Source organism: Elephas maximus, chromosome 3 (assembly GCF_024166365.1).
Source record: "Elephas maximus indicus isolate mEleMax1 chromosome 3, mEleMax1 primary haplotype, whole genome shotgun sequence".
Taxonomy (NCBI): Eukaryota; Metazoa; Chordata; class Mammalia; order Proboscidea; family Elephantidae; genus Elephas; species Elephas maximus.
The window spans coordinates 22,515,444-22,538,732 of NC_064821.1; the positions used below are offsets into that span (position 1 = coordinate 22,515,444).

At 38.0% G+C, this 23,289-nt stretch overlaps 1 protein-coding gene across 1 annotated transcript; it reads right to left on the reverse strand.

The window, feature by feature from the left end:
- Positions 1-1,665: 1,665 nt before the first annotated feature.
- LOC126071069 (olfactory receptor 7G3-like) lies at positions 1,666-22,915 on the reverse strand. Its single transcript, XM_049875367.1, has 2 exons — positions 22,797-22,915; positions 1,666-2,617 (listed from the first exon to the last, which is right to left on the reverse strand). The coding sequence occupies exons 1-2, from the start codon at positions 22,913-22,915 to the stop codon at positions 1,666-1,668; spliced, it is 1,071 nt and encodes a 356-aa protein (XP_049731324.1).
- Between the last annotated feature and the right edge of the window lie 374 nt (positions 22,916-23,289).

The window sequence follows — 23,289 nt, forward strand, 5'->3', positions numbered from 1 at the left end:
ATTATGTCTTTGTTTATATTACTAGGTTCACCTGAAATGCTGATATATATTTAAATTAAGGTAAGCAAAGCTAAGTGTTAAAAAAAATGTTAAAAAATGTGTGAAAGCAGAAGAATTGAAAGGACCAAGGATAGGGGACTAGATATGGAATACAATGATACTAGCTAAATTTCAATGAGTACTTACTGTGTGCCAGATATTGTGCCTATTGAGTTTCCAACAGTAATTACATTTTAGATCGGTGTCACACAAAGTGTAATACTTGGACTATGCACACAGGCATCACATATGAGCTTGTTAGAAGTGCACATTCATGGGCCCACCTCACACTAACCAAAACCCAAACCAAACCCATTGCTGTTGATGCAATTCCTACTCATAGCGACCCTATAGGACAGGATAGAACTGCCCCCATAGGGTTTACAAGGAGCAGCTGCCGGATTTGTCAAATGCTTATCCACTATGGCACCAGGGTGCCGAAATTGCAGAGGAAGGACACAAGAACCTGTGTATTAACAAGTTCTCCAGTTCTCATACACATTAAGGATGGAGAACAACTGTTTTAGACGATATGTAAAATCAACTCATAATAATTCCATTCCCCTCATCAGAGAATAAAGAAGAGGTCTGTATGTCCCAGTTCAGGCTTATAAGTTGTGAAAGGATGTCTTCTGAGTGACTCACTGGAAAAGTCACCTCATTATTTAAAAAAAAAAAAAGAAGAAGAAGTCATAGTCAGCTTTCTGGGATATAATGCATGCAAGTGATACAGCCAACTGGAGACCGTCAGAAAAACCTGTCCTAGTATGCAATCAATCAAATATCACAAAGCTAGAGAAAAGCAAAATCAGTTTCCATACCTATTTTGCACTGCTGTTAGTCATTATGGTATATAATAATTGTAGCAAAAGAATTGAAAGCAGGAACACAGATACTTGTACACAATGTTCCTTGCAGCATTATTCACAATAACCATAAGGTGGAAACAGGCTAAATGCCCACCAACAGATGAATGGATAAACAAAATATCATCCATACAATGGAATACTGCTGGACATAAAGATAAATAAAGCCCTGACACATGCTACAGCATAGATGAACCTTGAAAACCTTATGCCAAGTGAAATGTCAGTTAGAAAAGAATAAATACTTTATGATCCCAATTGTATGAAATACCTAGAATAGGCAAGTATATAGAGACCAAACTCTATTAGTGGTTGTCAGGGGTGGTGAGGAAGAAAAAAGAAAGGAAGACTCATTGTGTAGGGGATACTAAGCTAACAGTGATGCAAAAATTTGAAAATGGGTAGTAATGGCAGTTGAACAACATGAAGAATGTAATTAATGTCCCTGAATAGTACAAGCAAAAAATGTTGACATGGCAAATGTTTTGTTACATACATATTGACCAAATTAAACATAAAAAAATAAATGCTTTAACATGTCTTGCTAACAAGGTAAAAATTGTCACAAGGCAGAAGCATGTGTAAGTAAATACATACATAGGTAAAAATGCATAAGAATAAATATAAAGATAAAATTATTTTTATTATCAAAATGTAAAAAACAAAAACTTGTTACTAGAAGGTTCTAACATTCTGATTCACCCAGTATTCTTTCACTATGACTCATTCTAGAAGCCCAAACCTAAAGCAGATAACACAATCATGAAAAAGAAAATGTTCTCCACAGGAGTTTCTTCAAGGCTCCCTTCATGTCCCTGTTCCTCAGGCTGTAGATAAACGGGTTCATCATTGGAGGGACCACAGTGTACATCACTGAGGCTACTGCTGTCTTCTTGGAAGAATGAGTAACTGCAGAACTAATGTACACCCCAAAAGCAGTCCCATAGAATAAGAAAACCACTGACAGGTGAGACCCACAGGTGGAGAAAGCTTTATACATTCCACCAGCTGATGGTATTCTCAGAACGGAAGAAATAATTTTAATATAAGAGCAAATAATCCCAAGGAGAGGAACACCACCCAGTATACTAGTTAGTAAATATACCAGGATGTTATTGACAAGAGTATTGGAGCAGGCAAGTTTGATGACCTGAGCAAGATCACAGGAGAAGTGAGGGATTTCCCTGTCTGTGCAGAAGGACAGCCTTAGTATCATCAGACTGTGGAGCAGGGCATCCACCAAACTAATGAACAAGGAGAGGAGAATCAGCAGGCCACAGAGGTGAGAGTTCATGATGACTGTGTACCTCAGTGGTTGGCAGATGGCCACATAGCGGTCATAGGCCATTGCCGCAAGGAGAAAATTTTCCATGCCTGCAAATATCATGAGGAAGCAAACCTGGGTGAGGCAGCCTGTGTAACTGATGGATTTGCTCTGTGTCTGGATGTTCACCAGCATCTTGGGGACCGTGGTGCTGCTGAAACAGATGTCAGTGAAGGACAGGTTGGAGAGGAAAAAGTACATGGGGGTGTGGAGGTGGGAGTCTGAGCTGATGGCCAGGATGATGAGCAGGTTCCCCAAAACAGTGACGAGGTACATGATCAGAAATAGTCCGAAGAGGAAGGGCTGCAGTTCTGAATCCTCTGAGAGCCCCAGGAGGGAGAATGCTGCTACACCAGTTTGGTTTTCTGATGTCACGTTGTTGATGAGTCTGATGATGGAAGTGATAGGAAAGAGATCTAAAAGGGTTGCTTATTTCAAAGAAATTCTCGCATCTGTATTGTGAAATGAAGTGAATACTACAAATCTTTCTACTCTCTGTCTCTCTCCTTCTCCCTCCCCCTCTTTCTATTCCTTCATCTGTCTTTCTCCCATCCTCCCTTCCCCCCTCCTTCTGCTTTTTCTCTTATCCATTACCATACCACTGCACCATATCTCCCCCAAAATATCCACCTGAATAAAGACCCAAATAGCCTCCTTGATTTTTTTTTCTTGTTGTTGTTCTGTGCCTTGAGTCAAATCAGACTCATAGCAATCCTGTAAGACAAAGTAGAACTGCCTCCTAGGGTTTCCAATGAGCAGCTGGTAGATTTGAACTGCTGATCTTTTGTTAAGCAGCCAAACTCTTAGACACTATGACACTAGTGCTCCTTGCTTCAAAAGTCTTCAACTCTCTGACCACATAGGTAGTATTTATGTGTTTATAGAATATCTATTCTTTATCCACATTGTGCCACGTAATAGGAATAAAAGAGAAAAAAATACATGGCTTTTTCCTTGGGAATTTTCCCAAGCCTTCGAACTAGCAGAAAAACAAACTCTACATCCGTGTTTTAGAACAATGGTTCTCAAACTGCTTTTTGTCAGAATCAGTTGAAGGACTTGTTGAGCCCCCACACTCAGACTATTGGCTTCAGAATTTGGGGTCTAAGGCTCTAAAATAGTTCTTTCTAACAAATTCTCAAGTGCTATTGCTGATGGCCTGGGACTATACTTTGAGGTCCACTCTTCTAGAACGTCATCCATTGTGGTTCATGTACAATCAACTCATCTGCAGGGAGGAAAAGATGTGGTGCACTTCATGAGGAGATGGGGACCTGGCTCACCAGGCTCTGCAGAGGGACTTGGGGAGGAGTTCAAGCCCTCGACTCAATCAAGCTTCTTCATTTTCATTTTTTCCTCAAAATTTGTCCTTTCAATTTTCTATTGCCATTGGAATGTCCCATCATTTAGGTTCTTATCCCTTGTTGTTATTGTTCTAATTAATAGTTGTATCATCAGAATTGATAATAATAAATGTCAAAATTGTCAAAAACTGCTGCCATTACCACTACTAACACTTACTGAGCTCTAGCAATTCCAAGCCATTTTTAGGATTTGCTACAGATTCCGTCACTTGCCATTTGAAAAGTTCCAGCTGAATTAAAACCCAGTTGCTTTCCGTGGTATTCAAAGTCACCTAAACTTTGACCACGTAGGTAGTGACAGCATCAAAACAAGACCCACAGTCAGGAGCTGAGGTCAAGATAGAGTGTGCTATATGAAAGTTCATGCTGTTATCCAATTATGGCAATGAGACTCTTTTCTTCCAATTATTTGAAGATGGAAACTTTATTCCCATAAATGATATATACCCATTGCCACGAGGTGATTCCAACTCATAGCATCCCTACAGAACAGAGTTACACTGCTGTATAGAGTTTCCAAGGCTGAAATCTTTGCAAAAACAGACTGCCACATCATCCCCCGGTGGAGAAGCTGGCAGATTGGAACTGCCAACCTTTCAGTTAGCAACAGAGCTCTTAATCACTGCATCATAAGGGCACCAAGGTGATATGTAGTACATCTTTTTTTCCCCCAAAACAGAGGAATGGGGGGAAAAAGAAAATACGTGCTTTTCAAAAACTGGAGAAAAAAAAAGCAACAATTTGTTAGTGTGTCCTAAGCAGAATTCTGATCTCTTTGCTTTTTAACACTTTAAAGAGGTCTTTGGCAGCAGATTTGCCCAATGCAATACGCCATCTGATTTCCTGCCTGCTGCTTCCGTGGGCGTTCATTGTAGATCTCAGTAAAATGAAATCCTTGGCAACTTCAATATTTTCTCCCTTTATCATGATGTTGCTTAATGTCTGAGTTGTGAGATTTCCATTTTCTTTATATTTAAGTGTAATCCATGGTGATGAAGGCTGTAATCTTTGATCTTCATCTGCAAATGCTTCAAGCTCTTTTAATTTTCAGGAAGCAAACCTGTGTCATCTGCACATTGCAGGTTGTTAATGAATCTTCCTCCAGTCCTGATACCCTGTTCTTCTTCATAAAGTCCAGCCTCTAAGATTATTGCCTCAGCATACATGCTGAATTAGCATGGTGAAAAGATACAACTCTGACACACACTATTCCTGATTTTAAACTATGCTGTGTCCCCTTGTTCTGTTTGAACAACTGCCTCTCAGCCTATGTACAGGCTCTGCATGAGCACACTTGACTGTTCTGGAATTTTAATCTTTCTCAATGTTATCCATAATTTGTTATGATACACACAATTGAATGTCTTTGCATAGTAAATCAAACACAGGTAAACATCTTTCTGGTATTCTCTGCTTTTAGCCAATACCCATCTAACATCTGCAATGATATCCCTCATATCACATCCTCTCCTTTGTTCTGCATCCTCTTCTGAATTATCTTCAGCAAAATTTTACTTACTTGTGATATTAATGAAATTGTTCAATGATTTCTGTATTCCGTTGAATCACCTTTCTTCACAATGGGCACAAATATGGATCTCTTCCAGTCAGTTGTCCAGGTAGCTGTCTTCCAAATTTCTTGGCATAGACGAGTGACCACTTTCAGCATTAAATCTGTTAGTTGAAATATCTCAATTGGTATTCCATCAATTTCTGAAGACTTGTTTTTCACCAATGACTTCCATGCAGCCTGGACTTCTTCCTTCAATACAACTGGTTGTCATCATATGATACCTCCTGAAATGGCTGAACACAGATCTTTTTTTTTTTTTTTTTTTTGGTGTAGTAACTCTGTGTATTCCTTCCATCTTCTTTTGATGCTTCCTGTATTGTTCAATATTTTGCCCATAGAATTCTTCAGAACTGCAACTCAAGATTTGAATTCTTTCTTCAGTCCTTTCAGCTTGAAAAATGCCAAGCATGTTCTTCCCTTTTGGTTTTGTATTTCCAGGTCTTTGTACATTTCATTATAATACTTTAATTTTTATAATACTTTATAATTTCATTATAATACTTTAAGCTCACCTTTGAAATCTTCTGTTCAGCTCTTTTACTTCAACATTTCTTCCATTTGCTTTAGCTACTCTGTGTTCAAGGGCAAGATTCAGAGTCTCTTCTGACATCCATTTTGATCTTTTATTTCTTTCCTATCTTTTTAACGGCCCTGTGCTTTTGTAATGTATGACGTTTTGATGTCATCCACAACTCATCTGGTCTTCAGTCACTGGTGTTTAAAGTCAAAAATGAAAGATATCACTTTGAGGATTAAAATGCACCTGATTCATGCTAAGGTATTTTCAATGGTCTCATACACATGGGAAAGATGGACAAAAAATAAGGAAGATTAAAGAAGAATTGATGCATTTGAATTATGGTGTCGGCAAAGAATATTTACAATACCATGGACTTACAGAAGAACGAACAAATCTGTCTCAGAGGGAGTAGAGCCAGAATGGTCCTTAGAAGCAAGATATGTGAGAATTTGTCTCAGATCCATTGAACATGTTATCTCCAGTCCCTGGAGAAGAACATGATGCTTGGTAATGTAGAGAGTCAGCAAAAACTAGGAACACTGTCAACAAGATGGATTGACACAGTGGCTGCAACAATGGGCTTAAGCATAACAAGGATCATGAGGATGGTGCAGGACCAGGCAGTGTTTTGTTCTGTTATACATAGGGTCACTATGAGTCAGAACTGACTCGCTAGTACCTAACAAAAAGAACAACAAGCAGAATTGAGAATAAGAAAGACATGCTCTATCAATACAACCATCTAGGCTTCTTACAGAGGGTCTCAATGGTAGTAGAAAAAGAATGATTGCCAAGTCACCTTAAAGGAGAAAAAAGACACTGAGTAAAGTATAAGAGGACACATTAAATACTTATATAGTTGTAGGACTTAAAAAATTTAATCAATACAAGTTGCTTAGCAAGGAGCCTGGCATCTGGTGAGTGTGAAGTACTATTTAAGACCATCACAATAATTGAATACAATAACGGAACTTATTTTTTAGTAATTCCTTACCTTCTCAAATGCAGCAATGTATGAAATAAACACATATACACTCTTTTCTGTTTAACTGCCACTCACATTTTTACATGTAAATCAATGGAAAAAGAAACCACAGAATTTCAAATTTCATATGGAATAATTAATCTCTTATTAATAGGTTTTTACTTCTAAATTTATTGTCTTCTTCCTCTCTTTTCAGATAGCCCACTGTGATCTGTCCTTCTCGTCCTCTCTTCCATTTTATGCCAGAGGATTGGAATAATCCCTCACTGCTCCGTAGCTTCGTTCATCCCCTCTTCCTTTTATGTTTTGACTCATAGTCTCCATAGTATAAGCAGCAGGTGTTATGAAAAGAAATATTGAAAATCAGTCGTGGAATTTTGGCACTTCTTTCCTTCTGTTTCTGGCTGGGCCACATCAAACCTTGGGTAGGAAACATGGGCACTGGCTCTTATGAGAATCCTGAGGTTGTGTACCAAGTTAAACTCTAGTACACTTCCATTTCTGATGTTAAAATGAGCCTTCTGAAAATACCTGGATCCCTGAAACCAGGTAAGAGTTGATTGACTACAATCTCGATGCATTTTCCCATTTTTCTAATGAACGGATGCTCTAGAAAAAGTCGTGAAAGTGCCTGTTTCTAGGGTGAACAACTCATTAGGAATCTTACATTTTTCTCTTAATTGTACAAGGTGAACAAACTCTGCCCCCTCAACACAAATATCCAGGCAGCTTGACAGGAGAGTCTGACCTTAAGCTTGGGGTCTGGACAACAAGCAACCTTAACAGCATCAATTAATTGGTGTAATATTTGGACTCTGACAGACCCGACTTTCATCCAGTCTCTAGCACTTGCTTTATCAACAAGAATATTTCTAGAACTCTTTGAGAATCTTCCATTACCTCATTGTATAGTGGGAACCATCACAAAACCTTACAGGAATTTTACAAGGATGAAAAATGAACAGGTAAAACCCTCAAACAAGATGTTCAGCATATGACACCCTCTCAGTATTTCCTGTTGTGTTTTGTTCTGCATGGGCACAACCTGATGGTTCATTATAAAAGCGAGTAATTGGTGCACCAAAATAAAAGAAGTATAAAGAGAGAAAAAACATCCCTAGCAAGATAACTACAAATTTTAGGGAGGAATAGATATGCTAAAACTCTCCTGGGACTCTTCCTCATGTAAAAAAGCATGGGAAAGAAAGAATCCAACTGCATATGAATGATATCAGTGTTCATTTCTAATGATATAAAACGTATAGAAATTAAAATGAATAAAGTACACCTTTTTAGATGTATCAACACAAATAATGAAAACCCAAAAGAGAAAAGTACCTTGTCTAAAATGACATCTATAGTAAGGAAAAATTTAAATAAGTTTTAAAGTGACGTACATATAAATTTACACTTTTTATTCTGAAACATTTCAAGGATCTGAGTAGTATGGAGAAAACCAATAAATGCCTGTTTTTTCACCACGCTCCACCGTCAAATTAAAACCAACGTCACTGTATAATTTCTGTAGAAATTATTGAATGGGAACCTAAACCACCGTGTAAATCTTCAGCAAAAACACAATAACATATTATTTTAAAAAATATGTTGCCACACTTTTTTTTTTTTTAATAAAATAATGTGTACTTACTTGAAATACTCCCTTATTTCTCACATTCTCAATGTTTTTCCCTCTTTCAGGAAAACTAACACAGAATTTGCATGTGTTAATCTCCTGTGTTTCCAATACCTCTATTATGATTCTATCCATAAATAATATTTTAGTTTTGCTTTGATACTTTTATATACAGTAATTGCTTCTTAAAATGATACATTTAATGATTTATCAGTCTTGGTATACTTTGTTTTGGTTCATTAACTCCAGCTACCTTAAGATATTCCATTCTTTGTTTACATCACAATTTATCCTTTCTCTAGATGATGGGCATTTTTATTGTGGTACACACACACACACACACACACACACACACAGTTTAAAATGCACCGGAGACCAATGAAATTCAAGACCATGGTTGTCTTTTAGGAAAGGAAGAAGAGAAATGAAAGGAAATATAAAGGATGTGTCTTACTCATGCGCATTATTTTGTTACTTTACAAGAAGAACTTTAATGGCAAAATATCAGCATCTTTTAATTCTGGAAACATTGATACATGGGTGTTTGCCCTATTACTCTGTGCTGTGCTACATTTAAAATATTTAAGAGAACACTGGTTCACTTGGGATGTAGTTAGTGCAGTCTCCCTGGTTCTCCGTCTACTTTCTGAGTCCTCGTATCACTGTAATCAGGTCAAGACCAAAGATCCCCCCTACTAAAGTGTGTCAAGGCCAAGGAACTGAAAGATTTGGAGAAGCTGACCATATGCCCCAGCCCCCTGCCAAATAAATAAGAGAATATTTTAGAGAATTCTAAAACATTCATAAAAATTGAGCAAGGACAGTTTTTTGAGGATGAAAAAAAAAAATCTCTCCAACTTCAGGGTCAGAGTAGGTGATTGGGAGACTGAGAGCTGCTGAAGTACTTGTGCAAAAGTACAAGGAATTATGTCAAGAAGATGATGAACAGTTAGGCAGGGACCTCACAGATGATTCCATTCGGCTCCTCTTCTACCTGTACTTAACTCACTGCTGCCCCAAATAGGCTCATAGACAACCACCTCTCCCTATTTTCAAAAGATAAACTAGAGGATACCAGATTACCTGGGTGTCATCACTAAGGAATGACATTCAGTTCTCCCTTGAAGGTTGAAGGATAAAAATGGAAGTTCTGTATTGAGGGAGCACAGAAGACAGGGGAAGGACCAGGTAGGATCCTGTGGAAAGTGATGGCCCCTGGGAGGAGGTCCAGGTGTGCTGCCTACTGACCTGGGCCAGCTGCTGAGTGGGTGGTCACAGGCAGACTATTTGTAGTCTCTGTGGCCCTTGAGGGTTCAATATCCAAAGCTCCTCATTAGTCAAACTTGCTTGCAAATCCTTATGGAGCAAGTCTAAAAGGAGCAAGAGCATCACTTTGGCTGACTCCTTCATTCTGAGAGGCCAGGACGATGCGCTGGTATGCATCACTTCCTGTTCCCTCCACCTCCTTCTTTTCACATCCATCTCAAGTACCTCACACACATGGACACACCTCCATTTGTAACTGATGCTAGTCTTGTTCCATTATATACATTGAAAGTAATCGCTATGCTAACTACAACATTGGGAAGACTGACACCACATTTAAGCTAAAAAATATAGTGTATTTATGTAGTGATATGAATTCCTAATAGAAATACAAGTGATAATATATCAAATGTATCCTAAAAATGCAAATACTAACAACTATTTCTGTATATATTGCTCATTGAAGTTTTATCTGGTTTCTACACATTATATTCAGCATTTTCTAAAATACTTTGAGGAATCAATATGGACTGAACATGTAACAGATATTTTATTCCCTTTTTTAAAGTTTTACTACCAACTTTTCCCAATGTCAAAGTAGTAGCTGCAATATACGTTTCTTTTCCACAGTGGGTTGAGTTTAGCACATTTCGTTATCAATAATGTTGAAGTAGATTACAGATGATCAGATAACCAGTCACTGTCATACAGTGTAACTTGGTGGTTGTAAACTAACAGTTATTTGGGGTGTGTTCCTTAAGACAGCAAACTTATTTTTTTCTGACTGGTATGCTACCATAATTAAGACCAGCAATTCTGATACGGGGATAGATAAAACAGGTCTCTTGGTTTGAAAATAGAGCCCTCTCAAAAAGATCAACATATAAATGGAGAGTTAATGTATGAAGTGGTGTTACAGAAAATGGATCCATTATTTAATAAAAACAAAGAGCTCACTAGAAATACCATAAACATATACTTCCCAAAAGAGCTCTCAATCTCATAATAAATATTAGCATGTGAAAGAGCTCTCAATCTCGTAATATATATTAAAATTATGTAACAATAGTTTTTTGAATAGTTATGGTGAAAGAATACAACCCTGGTGCACACCTTTCCTGACTTTAAACCAGTATCCCCTTGTTCTGTTCAAACAACTGCCTCTTGATCTATGGAAAGATTCCTCCACTATTAAGTGTTCCGGAATTCCCATTCTATGCAATGTTATCCATAATTTGTTATGATCCACACAGTCGAATGCCTTTGCATAGTCAATAAAACACAGGTAAACATCCTTCTGGTATTCTCTGCTTTTAGCCAGGGTCCATCCGACATCAGCAATGATATCCCTGGTTCCACGTCCTCTTCTGAAACTGGCCTGAATTTCTGGCAGTTCCCTGTGCATATACTACTGCAACCATTTTTGAATGATCTTCAGCAAAATTTTGCTTTTGTGTGATACTAATGATATTGTTCAATAATTTCCACATTTGTTGGATCATCTTTCTTGGGAATAGGTATAAACGTAGATCTCTTCCAGTCAGAATCGGGCATCAGGATTGGAGGAAGACTCATTAACAACCTGCGTTATGCAGATGACACAACCTTGCTTGCTGAAAGTGAAGAGGACTTGAAGCACTTACTAATGAAGATCAAAGACCACAGCCTTCAGTATGGATTGCACTTCAACAGAAAGAAAACAAAAATCCTCACAACTGGACCAATTAGTAACATCATGATAAACAGAGAAAAGATTGAAGTTGCCAAGGATTTCGTTTTACTTGGATCCACAATCAACAGCCATGGAAGCAGCAGTCAAGAAATCAAAAGACGAATTGCACTGGGCAAATCTGCTGCAAAGGACCTCTTTAAAGTGTTGAAGAGCAAAGATGTCACCTTGAAGAGTAAGGTGTGCCTGACCCAAGCCATAGTATTTTCAATCACATGATATGCATGTGAAAGCTGGACAATGAATAAGGAAGACCGAAGAAGAATTGATGGCTTTGAATTGTGGCATCGACGAAGAATATTGAATATACCATGGACTGCCAGAAGAACGAATAAATCTGTCTTGGAAGAAGTACAACCAGAATGCTCCTTAGAGGCAAGGATGGCGAGACTGCATCTTACATACTTTGGACATGTTGTCAGAAGGGATCATGCTCTGGAGAAGGACATCATGCTTGGCAAAGTACAGGGTCAGTGGAAAAGAGGAAGACCCTCAACGAGGTGTATTGACACAGTGGCTGCGACAATGGGCTCGAGCATAACAGCGATTTTGAGGATGGCGCAGGACTGGGCAGTGTTTCGTTCTGTTGTGAATAGGGTCACTATGAGTCGGAATGAACTCAACGGCACCTAACAACAACAACAGTAGTTTATACCCACTAAATAGTCACAAAAAATGAAAATATTTTGGTGAAGATGCAAAACAGCAGAGACTTCTAATGGGAATTTTAATTGATTCAATCACTTAGGAAAACTCTTTGAAACTACAGGGAGGTGAAGAGACCCTCCTCAATACCCAAAAACATCATCCCAAATATAAAACTCTTGCTAATTTGCACCAGGGACGTGTACAAAAATACTGAAACAATTTCATTCACAATAGCAAAAAACTATCTCAAAACAGTCTCAGTGACATCAGAGAAGAGGCTTTTTTTCTTTAATTTTCCATGCTTAATATAAAAGTATACAGCATTGAAAATAAATGAATTAGTGCTACACCCAACAATAGGATTGAACTTGAGAAGCACAATGGTGAGAAAAACAATCAAGACCCCAAATTTATCCGTTACAATTAAACTTTTAATATGTTCCCTAAAAAAAAAAGAGGCACGTTTTTTCATAAGTCATCTAGGGATTCATACAGCAGTGATATAGTCTATTGAATACTTTGAAAATGACAGATTGTAAAGCAAAAAAAAAAAAAAATCAAATGATAGAAATTTCATAGAATATAACCTAATAGAAAAACATCAAAATATATATATAAATACAGAATTCCTGGTAACAGTTGTCACTGGGAATGGGGAGGGTAATGTGATTAGATGCCTGTTCCAGTGGAATCTATGGTGATAGTAATGTTTTTGTCTTAAGCTAGTGATGGGTAAAAAGTAAAGTCTTATAATGACATGTGCAAAGACCCGGAGATGGAAAACCAAAAGGGAAGAACACACTTGGGGTTTCTCAAGCTGAAAGAACCGAAGAAAAAATTCAAGCCTCAAGCTCCAATAGTGAAGGATTCTATGGGGAAAATATTAAATGACACAGTAAGCATCAAAACAAGATGGAAGGGATACATAGAGTGATTATACCAAAAAGAATTAGTCGATATTCAACCATTTCAAGAGGTGGCATATGATCAGGAACTGATGGTATTGAAGGAAGAAGTCCAAGCTGCTCTGAAAGCATTGGCGAAAAACAAGGCTCCAGGAATTGATGGAATATCAATTGAGATGTTTCAACAAACAGATGCAGTGCTGGAGGTGCTCGCTCGTCTATGCCAAGAAATATGGAAGACAGCTTCCTGGCCAACTGACTGGAAGAGATCCATATTTATGCCTATTCCCAAGAAAGGTGATTCAACCAAATGTGGAAATTATAGAACAATATCATTAATAATATGTGTGTATCATAACATATTATGGATAACATTGCAAAGAATGGGAATCCCAGAACGCTTAATTGTGCTCATGCGGAACCCTTACATAGATCAAGAGTCAGTTGTTCAAACAGAACAAGGGGATACTGATCGGCTTAAAGTCAGGAAAGGTGTGCATCAGGGTTGTATTCTTTCACCATACCTACTCAATCTGTATGCTGAGCAAATAATCCGAGAAGCTGGACTATATGAAGAAGAATGGGACATCAGGATTGGAGGAAGAGTCTTTAACAACCTGCATTATGCAGATGACACAACCTTGCTTGCTGAAAGTGAAGAGGACTTGAAGCACTTACTAATGAAGATCAAAGACCACAGCCTTCAGTATGGATTACACCTCAACAGAAAGGAAACAAAAATCCTCACAACTGGACCAATGAGCAATATCATGATAAGCAGAGAAAAGATTGAAGTTGTCAAGGATTTCATTTTACTTGGATCCACAATCAACACCCATGGAAGCAGCAGTCAAGAAATCAAAAGACGCGTTGCATTGGACAAATCTGCTGCAAAGGACCTCTTTAAAGTGTTGAAGAGCAAAGATGTCACCTTGAAGACTAAGGTGTGCCTGACCCAAGCCATAGTATTTTCAATCGCATCATATGCATGTGAAAGCTGGGCAGTGAAGAAGGAAGACCAAAAAAGAATTCATGCCTTTGAATTGCGTTGGCAAAGAATATTGAATACACCATGGACTGCCAAAAGAATGAATAAATCTGTCTTAGAAGAACAGCCAAAATGCTCCTTAGAGGCAAGGATGGCGAGACTGTGTCTTATATACTTTGGAAATGTTGTCAGAAGGGATCAGTCCCTGGAGAAGGACATCATGCTTGGCAGAGTACACAGTCAGAGGAAATGAAGAAGACCCTCAATGAGGTGGATTGACTCAGTGGCTGCAACAATGAGCTCAAGCATAACAACGATTATAAGGATGGCTCAGAACCGGGCAGTGCTTCGTTCTGTTGTGCATAGGGTCGCTATGAGTTGGAATCAACTCAGTGGCACCCAGCAACAACAACAATAAATTTAGATTTAAGCAAAAGGAATCCCTACCCTGGCCCCACTCTAGAAGCTCTGTATATTTCATAAAGATTCAAAAAATAGATTTATTAAAGAATACATGAGCCTTGAGCACTTCCAACACTTATAATCTTGTATGACTCATAACCTTGAACTTCCACTCTTGAGATTTACAATACCATGCAGGGCCCCAGCAAGAATATTTCATCATTTTTGGCCTAAATCATTGAGACAAAGGTGAGTACATCTAAATGCCATGAAGCTCTATGGGTTGTGATGCTGATGACATCAGTGAGAGATTAAGCTCCAGAAAGCAGGTTGAATTTGAATGGAGGAAGTACTTAATCAGAAAAACACAAATTAGCTAATTTATCAAATCCTTCTCCTCAGATAGCATTAATGTTTAGTTTTTATGAAGTTTCTTTTCTCAGTATTGTTGTGTATTCTCTTCATGTTCCAAAAGGCATTGCAGTGGTACTCACAGCAAACTCAATATTTGCGACTGTTGCACATTTTGCAATTCATTTTTAAATTTATATTTCAACATAAAATATATATTAAATTATATTTATATTACAATTTATATTACTTTTAAATCTGTACCTATACAGGATGTAATATACATGAAACATGATACTATGTTTACATTAAGAATCTATACAGTGCTTTAAAAAAGGTGTATGATAAAAGTAAAAGTGTTTATTTTTTTTTCTGCAATAAAACCATATATAACCTGTTGTAGGGTAAAAACATCACAAAGTTTAATAAAGCAAAATGAAAGTTTTATTCAGCATATATTCAAAAAGGCAAGAGCGGGAAGTGGACAAGCATGCTGCCAGAGCTCATGTCTACCCAGATCCAAGGAAATATTGCAGAATAGGAAAGAAGGGAAAACAAACAAGGATGTTGCTAGACTCATGTCTATCTGAGTCCAAGGAAATATTACAGAATAGGGAAGAATGGGAAAACGGGGAAGCATGCTCCTAAAGCTATGTCTGCCAGAGTCCAAGGAACATTACAGAGTCATCAGTATATATTAACATTACAAATGGTCAAAACCATTGGAAAAGCTTCTTCTTTTCAGGAATTAGCTAGAAAATGTGATCTACAATCATTGGTACAGGTTTCAGTAATGACAGTCAGAGGGTCTTCATTGGTCCAACCAATTTTCTATTCACTAAATGCTAATAGAAAAAAAAAGAGTGGAAAGTCTTTTGTGTTCTGTTTGATTGGTTTATGTGAAAGGATCCCTAAAAGATATTTTCCAACGTTGTCTTAACTATTGTCTTTTTAACTCAGGGCCCAGTTGATGTGCCCTTGTGAGTTCTTGTGTGTCCAGGTCCAGCTGGGTCATATTCTGCGTGCTCAAGAAAAGGGAATAATGATTCCAATAGTATTTCCTAAATCTATCCCATTACAATGTTTGCACGTAATATACACAATTCATAGCTAATTTCTGGGTCACAATATGGATTTAAAACTTCTCATTGGTAATTTCAAATACCACTATCTGAGCAGAAAGTTTCCTCTGAATAGATTCTAATTTTTTAACAACTGTCATGGATTCAATTGTGTCCCCCCAAAAATGTGTGTATCAATTTAGATGGGCCATGATTCCCGGTATTATATGATTGTCCACAGTTTTGACATCTGATGTGATTTTCTTATGTGTTGTAAATCCTGCCTCTATGATGTTAACGAGGCAGGATGGGCGGCAGTTGCGTTGACGAGGCAGAACTCAAATCTACGGATTGGATTGTGTCTTGAGCATGTTTCTTTTGGGATATAAAACAGAGAAGCAAGCAGAGAGACAGGGGGACCTCATACCTTGGTTGCATGTGCTTTTGGTCTACATTTAAGAATCTTTTGCCAAATCCAAGGTCAAGATTTGTCCGTGTGTTTTCTAAGCATTTCACAGTTTTAGTTCTTACATTCAGGCCCTTGATTCACTTTGAGTTTTTTTTTTAAATCTCATTTGAGGTAATCATCCTATTTTATCATTTTGCATGTGGTTTTATCCATTTGTCCTAGCACCATTTATCAAAAAGACTATTCTTTCCCCATTGGATGATCTTGGCACCTTTGTTGAGATGAGTTCTACGTACATGTGTGTGTATATATATATATAGATTGTATATATATGGGTTAATTTCTAAACTTTCAATTCTAATCTATTGATCTATATGTCTATTCTTGCACTAGTAGCACATTATCTTGATTACTGTTGCTTTGTAGTAAGTTTGAAATCAAGAAGTGTGAGTTCTCCTACTTTGTCCTTCTTTTTCAAGATTGCTTTGGTTATCCTATGTCCCTAGTAATTCCATACGAATTTTAGAATCAGTTTGTCAATTTGTGTAAATAAATAATCTGGAATTCTTATGTTGTTATTGTTGTTAGGTGCCGTCGAGTCAGTCCTGACTCATATCGACCCTATGCACAACAGAACGAAACACTGCCCTGTCCTGCGCCATCCTTACAATCATTGTTATGCTTGAGTGCATTGTTGCAGCCACTGTGTCAATCCACCTCATTGAGGGTCTTCCTCTTTTCCACTGATCCTGTACTCTGCCAAGCATGATGCCCTCCAGAAACTAATCCCTCCTGACATCAAGTCCAAAGTATACAAAATGCAGTCTCGCCATCCTTGCCTCTAAGGAGCACACTGGCCGCACTTCTTTCAAGACAGATTTGTACCTTCTTTTGGCAGTGCATGGTATATTCAATATTCTTCATCAATGCCACAATTCAAAGGCGTCAACTCTTCTTTGGTCTTCCTTATTCATTATCCAGCTTTCCCATGCATATGATGTGATTGAAAATACCATGACTTGGTTCAGTCACACCTTAGTCTTCAAGGTGACATCTTTGGTCTTCAACATTTTGAAGAGGTCCGTTGCAGCAGATTTGTCCAATGCAATGCATCTTTTGATTTCTTGACTGCTGCTTCCATGGGTGCTGATTGTGGATCCAAGTAAAATGAAATCCTTGGCAACTTCAATCTTTTCTCCATTTATCATGATGTTGCTCATTGGTCCAGTTGTGAGGATTTTTGTTTCCTTTCTGTTGTGGTGTAATCCATACTGAAGGCTGTGGTCTTTGATCTTCATTAGTAAGTGCTTCAAGTCCTCTTCACTTTCAGCAAGCAAGGTTGTGTCATTTGCATAACGCAGGTTGTTAATGAGTCTTCCTCCAATCCTGATGCCCTGTTCTTCTTTATATAGTCCAGCTTCTCGGATTATTTGCTCAACATACAGATTAAATAGGTATGGTGAAAGAATACAACCCTGAGGCACAACTTTCCTGACTTTAAACCAATCTGTATCCCCTTGTTCTGTCTGAACAACTGCCTCTTGATCTATGTAAAGGTTCCTTGTGAGCACCATTAAGTATTCTGGAATTCCCACTCTTCACAGCGTTATCCATAGTTTATGATCCACATAGTTGAATGCCTTTGCATAGTCAATAAAACAAAGGGAAACATCCTTCTGGTATTCTCTGCTTTCAGCCAGGATCCACCTGACATCAGCAATGATATCCCTGGTTCCACGTCCTCTTCTGAAACCGGTCTGAATTTCTAGCAGTTTCCTGTCGATATATTGCTGCAGCCGTTTTTGAATGATCTTCAGCAAAATTTTGCTTGCATGTGATATTAATGATATTGTTCTATAATTTCCACATTCAGTTCAATCACTTTTCTTGGGACTAGGCATAAATATGGATCTCTTCCAGTCAGTTGGCCAGGAAGCTGTCTTCCATATTTCCTGGCATAGATGAGTGAGCACCTCCAGCACTGCATCTGTTTGCTGAAACATTTCAATTGATATTCCGTCAATTCCTGAAGCTTTGTTTTTCGCCGATGCCTTCAGAGCAGCCTGGACTTCTTCCTTCAGTACCATCGGTTCCTAATCATATGCCACCTCTTCAAATGGTTGAATATCAACTAATTCTTTTTGGTATAATGACTCTGTGTATTCTTTCCATCTTCTTTTGATGCTTCCTGCGTCTTTTAATATTTTCCCCATGGAATCCTTCACTATTGCAACTTGAGGCTTGAATTTTTTTCTTCAGTTCTTTCAGCTTGAGAAACACCCAGCATGTTCTTCCCTTTTGGTTTTCTACTTCCAGCTCTTTGCACATGTCATTATAATACTTTACTTTGTCTTCTCGAGAAGCCTTTGAAATCTTCTGTTCAGGTCTTTTACTTCATCAATTCTTCCTTTTGCTTTTGCTGCTCGATGCTCAAGAGCAAGTTTCAGAGTCTCCTCTGACATCCACCTTGGTCTTTTCTTTCTTTCCTGTCTTTTCAGTGACCTCTTGCTTTCTTCATGGATGCTGTCCTCGATGTCATTCCACAACTCATCTGGTCTTCAGTCACTAGTGTTCAACGTGTGAAACCTATTCTTGAGATGGTCTCTAAATTCAGGTGGGATACACTCAAGGTCATATTTTGGCTCTCATGGACTTGCTCTGATTTTCTTCAGTTTCAGCTTGAACTTGCATATGAGTTATTGATGGTCTGTTCCACAGTCGGCCCCTGGCCTTGTTCTGACTGACGATATTGCTCTTTTCCATCATCTCTTTCCACAGATGTTGTCAATTTGATTTCTGTGTGTTCCATTTGGCGAAGTCCATGTGTATAGTCGCCGTTTATGTTGGTGAAAGATGGTATTTGCAATGAAGAAGTCGTTGGTCTTGCAAAATTCTATCATTCGATCTCCGGCATTGTTTCTATCACCAAGGCCATATTTTCCAACTACTGATCCTTCTTCTTTGTTTCCAACTTTCTCATTCCAATTGCCAGTAATTATCAATGCATCTTGATTGCATGTTTGATCGATTTCAGACTGTAGCAGCTGATAAAAATCTTCTATTTCTTCATCTTTGGCCCTAGTGGTTGGTGTATAAATTTGAATAATAGTTGTATTAACTGGTATTCCTTGTAGGCATATGAATATTATCCTATCACTGACAGCGTTGTACTTCAGGATAGATCTTGAAACGTTCTTTTTGACGATGAATGCAACACTATGCTCTTCGAGTTGTCTTTCCCAGCATAGTAGACCATATGATTGTCCGATTGAAAATGGCCAATGCCAGTCTATTTCAGCTCACTAATGCCTAGAATATCGATGTTTATGTGTTTCATTTCATTTTTGACAATTTCCAATTTTCCTAGATTCATACTTTGTACATTCCAGGTTCCGATTATTAATGGAGGTTTACAGCTGTTTCTTCTCATTTTGCATTGTACCACATCAGCAAATGAAGGTTCTGAAAGTTTTACTCCATCCACATCATTAAGATCGACTCTACTTTGAGGAGGCAGCTCTTCCCCAGTCATCTTTTGAGTGCTTTCAAACCTGGGAGGCTCATGTTCCAGCACTATATCAGACAATGTTCTGCTGCTATTCATAAGGTTTTCACTGGCTAATGCTTTTCAGGAGTAGACTGCTGGGTTCTTCTTCCTAGTCTTTCTTAGTCTGGAAGCTCAGCTGAAACCTGTCCTCTATGGGTGACCCTGCTGGTATCTGAATACCAGTGGCATAGCTTCCAGCATCACAGCAACACACAATCCCCCACAGTACGACAAACTGACAGACACGTGGGGGGAATTCTTATAGGGATTGTGTAATCAGTAGATCAGTTTGGAGAATATTGCCATCTTAAAAATGCTAATTTTTCCAACTCATGAACATGATGTATTTTTTCTAATTATTTAGATCTTAAAGTTATGTCAACAATGGCTTTTACTTTTCAATACATGTCTTAAACTTCTTTTCTAAAACTTATTCCTAAGTAGTTTATTCTTTAATTTTTGATGCTTTTCTAAATGGAATTTTTTGCTTAATTTCATTTTTAGATTATTCATTGCAAGTATATAGAAATAAAATTGATTTTGGTATATTGATCTTGTATCTTACAACCTTGCATTTATTAGTCCAAATAGTGTCTTAGCGGATTAAGATTTTCTCTACATCATCTCTCATGTCACCTGCAAATATAAATAGCTTTATGTTTTTCTTTCTAATTTGGGTACCTATTATTTCTTGGCCACGTAGAGTTTCCAAGGAGCACCTGGTGGATTCAAACTGCCGACCTTTTGGTTAGCAGCCATAGCACTTAACCACTATGCCACTAGGTTTTTTTTTAATTAAAAAAAAACACTTTTTAAAGAATCTTTTAGGTAGCATTAAAATTTAATCTTATAATTTGGAGGCAGTAATACACTTAGATCTAGACAAAAGGAGTCCCTATCCTGGGTCCCCACTCTAGAGGCCATCTGTATTTCATGTTGTTGTTGTTAGGTGCCATCAAGTCAGTTCCGACTCATAGTGACCATATGAATTACAGAACTAAACACTGCATGGTCCTGCACCATCCTCACAGTCGTTGTTATGCTTGAACTCATTGTTGCAGCCACTGTGTCAATTCATCTTGTTGAGGGTCATCCTCGTTTTTGCTGACCCTCCACTTTACCAAGCATGACATCCTTCTCCAGGGACTGATACCACCTGATAACATGTCCAAAATAGATGAGACATAATCTTGCTATCCTTGCTTCCAAGGAGCATTCTGGTTGTACTTTTTCCAAGACAGATTTGTTCATTTTTTTGCGGTCCACGGTATATTCTCCACTAACACCATAACTCAAAGGCGTCAATTCTTTGGTCTTCATCATTCATTATCCAGCTTTCCCATGCACATGAGGCAATTGAAAACACCATGGTCTGGGACAGGCATGCCTTAATCTTCAAAGTGACATCTTTGCTTTTCAGGGCTTTAAAGAGACCTTTTGCAGCATTCCAATTCATGAATATTGTGTATTTTTTCTAATTATTTAGATCTTCTCAAATTTATTTCTACAATATTTTGCACTTTTAAAAATGTGTCTTACACTTCTTTTATTATATTTATCCCTAAGCATTTCATTGTATTCTTCTTGATGCTTTTGCAAAGTGAATCGTTCCTCTTAGTTTCAATTTTTGGATTGTTTATTTCAAGTATATAAAATTCAGTTGGCTTTTGCACACTGATCTTGTATCCTGCAACCTTGCTGAGAGTGTATATTAGTCCAAATAGGATTTTAGCAGATTCTTTAGGATTTTCTCTATGTCATCTGCAAATAGAGGGAGTTTTATTTCTTCCTTTCCAAGTTGGTGCCTTTTACTTCTTCTTCTTCCTCTTCTTATTCTTCCTTTTTTGCATAATTGCCCTGTCTACAACCTCCCCCGCAAGTTGAATAGATATAGAATGAGTGGACACCCTTTTTTTGTTCCTGATCCAAAAGGAAAGTATGCAGTCCATTAAGTACAATGTTAGCTGCGGGTTTTCCATAGATTCCATTTATGAAGTGGAAGAAAGGAATATATGTAGAGGTAGTAAGACTATTATGTTGAAATACATGAAAACAGTACTTTTATATGTCAAAAAGAGTGAAACGCTGGGAATTTCATAGGATTCAACCCAATATAAGGAATAGCTAAGAAAATGTTAAATACAAAATTCAGGATAGTGGTTATTTCTTGGCAAGAGGGAGGATGATTAGACTGAGAGTCTTACAGGAGGATTCTAGATGACTGTAAATGTTATTTTTCCATTTAAGTGGTGGACATATATGTTCATATTATATGAATATTCTATAAGAAAAATAGTTAAATTACACAAATTTTATACGTGTGCTACATTTCACAAAAAGTAATCTTTCATGTATCATATTTTAAATACATTCTAGTATTAAAGATATGTTTCCAGAATATAGAACTCATCACTATTTCACAAGGGTTTTTTTAACCATGTTTTCTCTAAGGGCCTATCCACAGGGTCCAGAGTCAGTGGTCCTTGAATGAGGGGCAGCTAGCTGCAGATTTAACAAAGACCCAAGATGCTGCAGGTGGCTAAGGCCATCACTGGGTGAAATTCTGCCCTAGCAAATGCCGTGGAGGCCAGTCCGAGAGCTGTCCCCAGAAGTGGTGGTGAAAATAATGGAAGTCAGTGAGGATGAGAACAAAAGGCTCTCTGGCATTCAGTTTTCCAGGGAGTCATCCATTCTCACTGTGAATTATCTCCTTAGATCAAAAAAGATCCTCGATAAAACCAAACTTTCTCCTTGCTTCCCTATAGTGTCACATCCAACACCTCCCCTATACAGTTGAGTCCTTCAAAGACTACAGTGGCCTTATTAGCTTTATTCAAGCACATTTGATGTGTGGATTTCATCTGAAATGAATAAGAAACAACAGAAAGGGTGACACGAGGTAAAAAGAAGTCAAACTCATTGCTAGCAGGTAATCAATGAGAAGGAATCAAAGCAAATTAACTGTCAGGGAAACATAATTCATCTTAGCCTGCAAAACCCATAATTGTGTCTTTGATTATATTACTAGATTCACTCAAAACACTGATACATATTTAAATAAAGATGAGGAAAACTAACTGCTAAAGCAAATGCTAAAAAATGTGTGAAAGCAAAAAGATTGCAAGGTCCAAGAATAGATGGCTATATATGGAATACAATATTAGCTAAATTTCATTGAGTACTTACGGTATGCCAGACATGGTGCCTACTGCGTTCCCAACGGTAATTGCATTCTTGATCAGTGTCACTTCAACTGTAATACTTGGACTGTCCACAGTGAAATCAGCTATGAGCTTGTCAGACATGCACATTCACAGGCCCACTTCACAATAACCAAAGCCAAACCCATTGCTGTTGAGTCAATTCTGACTCATAGCAGCTCCATAGGGTAGAGTAGAACTGCACCCATAGGGTTTACAAGGAGCATTTGTTGGATTCAAACTCACTACCTTTTGGTTAGCAGGCAAATGCTTAACTACTGCACCACCAGGGCTACCAAAATCGCTGAGGATGAGCCCAGGAATCTGGGAATTAACAAGTTCTTTTCACCAGTTCTCATACACATTAACGCTGGAGAACAACTGCTGTAGGTGATATGTCAAATCCACTCATAATAATTCCATTCCCTTAACCAGAGAATGGTTTATGAAGGGTTTTGTATGTCCCAATTCAGGCACAT